The sequence below is a fragment of the Poecilia reticulata genome, unplaced genomic scaffold, assembly GCF_000633615.1.
Source record: "Poecilia reticulata strain Guanapo unplaced genomic scaffold, Guppy_female_1.0+MT scaffold_155, whole genome shotgun sequence".
In the NCBI taxonomy this organism is placed as follows: Eukaryota; Metazoa; Chordata; class Actinopteri; order Cyprinodontiformes; family Poeciliidae; genus Poecilia; species Poecilia reticulata.
The window spans coordinates 346,364-351,378 of NW_007615016.1; the positions used below are offsets into that span (position 1 = coordinate 346,364).

Here is a 5,015-nt window from a genome sequence, read left to right on the forward strand (position 1 = left end):
AATTACATTAAATATGAAAATATTGTATATTCTACAGGTTGCCATTTGTAGGTTGGATTATAATTTATTGTTTTCCACTGTATATATGTACTATGAGATCAAAGCCAGCTCCAAAACAGTGCAAACATTGTAAGAAATATATACAGCATAAACATAAATATGGTGATATTTACAGTATTGAATCAGTTAAATGTATGTATTCAGGCATACACATATGACCACCATATAGTTGGTGCATGTGAGAGTTCAGAGTGTTTTTGGGAATAAACTGTTTTTGAGTCTTTATATATGAGGGTTATGAAGCTGGTCTGAGATTTTGGATGGGAAAATGTTTTGATATATTAAAATCTCAGTCCGTTTTGTTTCTGGTACTCTGAAAAAATCCTGTGCACAGGAGGAAATGCCACGTGTACATACTGCGCATGCCCAACCATTTTTTACGTTGATCCTGTGCTGGGTGATCCCAACTTCCGGTGAAAGGGGAGAAGATTTACTCTGAGCAGGCCCGTCGTTGACCAACCTGTGGGTTGTCGAACCGGGTCTTGGGGTACTAATCATGGTTTAGTGATAGTGAACGACCGCCCAATCAACACCTTTAAAGTAAACAGAAGATTTCCGCCTCGGACTTTGCTCTTTGCTGTGAGCTTTCACCGTCAGAGCCACAGGTTTGAGCGTTTACCCCGCGACGGTCAGAGCTAGCCAGCTAGCTTTCAAAGCAGCCACCCGAGAACCTCTAAATTAGATTCTGGTGTCTGTTTCGACATGTCAACCGCCGGGTTCAACTCCCAGAACGGGACTGGGACGGGACAGACGTACACGAACGGTGAGTGACTTTTTAACGTGTGTGAAGGCGGTTCGTTTCGATGTAGCATGTGAGCTAACGCTGTTAGCTGGAGTCAGGAGAGGTTACCCGTTAGCTGGCTTTACTTGGAGAGGTAGTAGCGTAAGCATGGTCTGTCAGGTTAACCCATGGTTAATCTCGAYCCGTTGTCTAATTTAAGACGACAGGAATAGTTTCTGAAGCGTGAACTGAAGTAACAATTAGTTTTATTATTCAGATTACAGCATTATGAAGGTAGTGCAGAGGTTTCAGACTAAATGTGTGTCAAATGACCGGTTAATTTAAAACCCCATTAAACTTAATGTGTTGAGGAAAGGAAGTCATTATTCAGTGAAATGTTGTATGTTTAAAAACATTAAGATTCATWTTCAGGACGCTCAGAAAGTGACTGGTTTTGACTGTAGATGAGCTCACCAGCCAGACTGAAGCTATCCAGAAACACCCAGCTCGTCTTGTCCTCTTTYCTCCAGGGAGTTTTCATCAGAGTAATTTGTCAGACTGCCATGCTCCCCTCTACGTTTATTGGCTGRKTCTTTGTTGTGCAATAACRGAATATAGAGCCAAACAGAAGCAACTTGTGTTCTGCCTTTCTCTGTACATGTGGCACTTTGGGGATGATCCACATGRTTTCTTCCAGCCTGAGACATCATCTGCTGTGCGGATTAGTTTCACATTTTAATCCCTTTGARATCAGAAAAAATCWACCTASACACACTTGGTTATTGCTGATGTAAGCATTCTGCAGCTTTTATTATTGATGCATGTAAGTAACTTYTYCTTTACTGCTSACTTTATGCATCTCCAGTTTATCGTTCTCATTAAATTCTCATTAATCTTTATATATCGCTTTGAGTTTGACACCTGCCGTCTGTTACAGGCGTCTTAAAGATGTACAGGATGAGATCCTGTCGGTATTATCAGCCGCTGTATGCTGGTTTCACAACATCACAGGCTTTATTCAAAACGTTTCAATCAAAATTTGCATTGCAATTAAATAGAAAAGCTAGATTTAKTCCCACAGCCACTGAGTATTACAGCACTTTAACAGTTTGATGCACAAAAATACAGGACAAAATAAAAGTTAGCAGTGGTTTGAGTGATGAGTAATTTTCAGTCATGATACATAAGTATTTATTGAAATGAGSTCCTTTAGCCATTTGTAGCTTTAAACCAGCRTAACCTCARGAGTAAATSCTGGCACTTARTGTTTTCACCACTGGAAAACTTTCCAGACGGTTTGATAGCCAGCTGATCAGCAGTGCGCAGCGACAAGTGGTCATTTTAAACTCCATACAGTCTGAGTGAAATCTACCTTCTTCTTTTTTTGCTGGACAATAAAGAAGTTGCAATGTGTTGTTGTTTTCCATTAATATAACGGTAATGGCATATTAACGCTCATTCTCAAATATCAATAAACTTTAAATTMTAACGAACGTTTAACTCTGGAACTGAAGGACATTTTAAATATCCAAAATAAATAAACAAAACAACAGATAAAATGGATAATTAAAAAGGACCAGACTTTATAATCCAGTTTTTAGTAGAAAGAAAACAATAAATCATGCAAATTGAAATTATTGAGATCATTTTMATTTCTCAGGTGATTAGTTATTGATATTGCAACAGGCCTAAATGCACCTGGTGTATTTATTCCATTTCTCTCCGGTCAGATTTTACGTAATTTTAAAACAGAACTTTGTCAATCAGGACAGAAAAAGAGAGAAATGTATTGTTGGGGAATCCTTCTGTTAAATCATAAATGAATCAAAGTTTCTTCCTGTGACTCATTTTTCCAGATTTTATTTCCAACACTTTTTATTCGTGACATAATTGAGCGTCTGCCGCAGCGCTGCTGCCGAAAGAACTGTGACGATAAGAACGAGAAACTTGAGGTGATTCCTGACTGATTAGTTTTCATAATATTTATTATATTTAAATATTATTTTAAAACCCGTACTGCCTATCAGTGACGGTCTTGCAGTCAAGCTTTTCAGTAATATCTTCTCTACAGTTTACCTTTGTAAATCCATACTGCGGTTTGATTTGTGTACATTTCTGGAGGCATTGTTCTGATGATCTGATCTGATTGCCAATATCGGAGTCCTGGATGAGAAAAACRTTTTAACCTGAAGATTTGGTTCATAAATGTCCTGCAAAGATGCAGAGAAATAAGAAACTGAATATTGTCCTTTTTTGTGTAATTGCTCTTTACTTTTCTCTTGCATGTGTTGAGAGAGACTTGGAGAACGGTATCGAACTCCTTTTCAGTTACGTTATAAATTATTACTGTAATAATTTTTAATGTTTATCATCTCGTTGAAAATGCTTTAGATCAGTGTTTTTCATCCTTTTTTGAGTCAAGGTACGTTATTTTAATTGAAGAAATCTCGAGGCACACCACCAACCAAAAATGTAAACAAAGATACTCTGTAGACGCCTATATTACATATATAGTCATTCTTATCAAAGTCTCTTGAATAGGGGGGGTTGAGGGGAGATGGAAGCTGCTCTCGGTTTTCCATTAGGACCCAGCAGAGGGCGGCGTCCTAATAAATCTGCTGTAAGGACGCAGCACTCCGTCTCCAAAGCCGAACCATGGTTTCGTTCACACCGAGTTTAAATGCAGCGGCTCCATTTCCCTCCTGTAGTGGCAGATCGACAGCCCTCAACTTAAAAGCTGCATGATATGAGTTTGAAAACATTTATCCGTCGTGCCTGCTGCTAGCATGTGGTTGTTCTAAATGAAAATTAGCACGTTCTTCTTTTGATTTACAATTTTGACTTCTAAAGATTCACTTCCTGCTAGAGAGCCCCCTGGTGGTTGAAGAAAAATCCACAGAAAAGCCACAGCGGGCTACAATCCGCATGGTTCAAAGCTTAGGAAAAAAGTAGCAGCTTATAGTCCGGAAAATACGGTACCGTAGTGAAAYTGAATAATTTCCACGGCACACCTGACGATCACTCACGGCACACCAGTGTGCCGCGGAACAGTGATTGAAAAACACTGCTTTAGATAATCCATCTGATGAGGTTTTACATCCTGTGTTTATGAAACTGAGGGGAAAATGTCCAATAATGCTGATTCAGTAAAATAGTTTGATTGGCTGTAAAGCATCACCGTGGCTGGTTTCAGATCCTGCTCAATTAAATCCCAGTAAGGAGATTRGAGCTTTGGCTGCAGCTCAGCGGTCAGTTGATGCATTTTTGAGCGATTCTTGTATTGAATTKAACCTCTTTGGAAGTGTTTGGAGTTGATGTGACCGGACTGCAGCATCTAAAAMACAACTTTACTCTGAGAGCTGAAACTTTAAGACGACAGTAAAGTACGAGACCAAACGTAGAGGGGCCGATATTTTCTTCCTCAGCAAAGGTCTAAAAATCGTCTGCTGCAGATGACAGCAGCCGGTCCAGGTCAGGTCCAAACCACTTAACAGATGTTGCCAACTCGGCATCTTTATTGCTATATTTAGTAGGAATTCACTGATTGCAGTTTTCTGTTCTATCCCCAGTTACCGATTTTTATTTTATTTATTTTTTTAAAACTGACCAGCTAATTTCGATTTTGGCTGATATAATTTTTTTCTGTCTGAAATGTTGCTAAATGTAGCAAGGAAGTTGCTGAGTTGATATTTATTAACTGCAAACATTTGGACCTGAGCTGAGCCGGTCCGTCAGTCAAACCTCTCACTGCAGAGCAGAAGACGACAGCAGCTGATTTTTAGACCTTTGCTGAGGCAGAAAAGATCAGCCGATCTCCGAAAAGTATGGAAATCAGCGCCGATATTTTGTTGCACAACTGATATTGAACAACATTGCAGACAAAGAATTGGTATCAGCCAAACTGTGATTCAGCCGGTCAGGCTCGTTGAAGATCGGTAAACTGCAGTTGGTGCCTTCCTAACAGTCTTTATTTATTTCTCTCCTGATCTGCAGGTCCGTCACAGAATCCCGTTGCTCTGCAGCAGCCGCCGGGGGTCGGCTACGGCGTGAACCACCAGCCGGCCTACAACCCSATGCAGGCCAAAGTGTTGGGCCCCCCAGGCCCCACCGTGTACCCGTCTGGGCCGTACCAGCCGGTTCCGCCCGGCCCGCAGCTCGGCTCCTACCCTCCGGCGCCAGCCCAGCCTCTGCTGCCCCGACCGCAGATCGGCATTCTCCCGTCCCACACCCCCCC

The 5,015-nt window shown here is 40.9% G+C and overlaps 1 protein-coding gene across 1 annotated transcript in view; it reads left to right on the forward strand.

Annotated features, from left to right (window-relative positions):
- Positions 1 to 459: 459 nt before the first annotated feature.
- The window catches only part of sec24a (SEC24 homolog A, COPII coat complex component), a 29,157-nt gene continuing 24,601 nt past the window's right edge, over positions 460 to 5,015 (forward strand). The window contains exons 1-2 of the mRNA XM_008401942.2: positions 460 to 823; positions 4,775 to 5,014. Of these exons, the coding sequence (XP_008400164.2) occupies positions 763 to 823; positions 4,775 to 5,014 (301 nt within the window). The 5' untranslated portion in view covers positions 460 to 762. The remainder of the gene's footprint in view (positions 824 to 4,774; position 5,015) is intronic.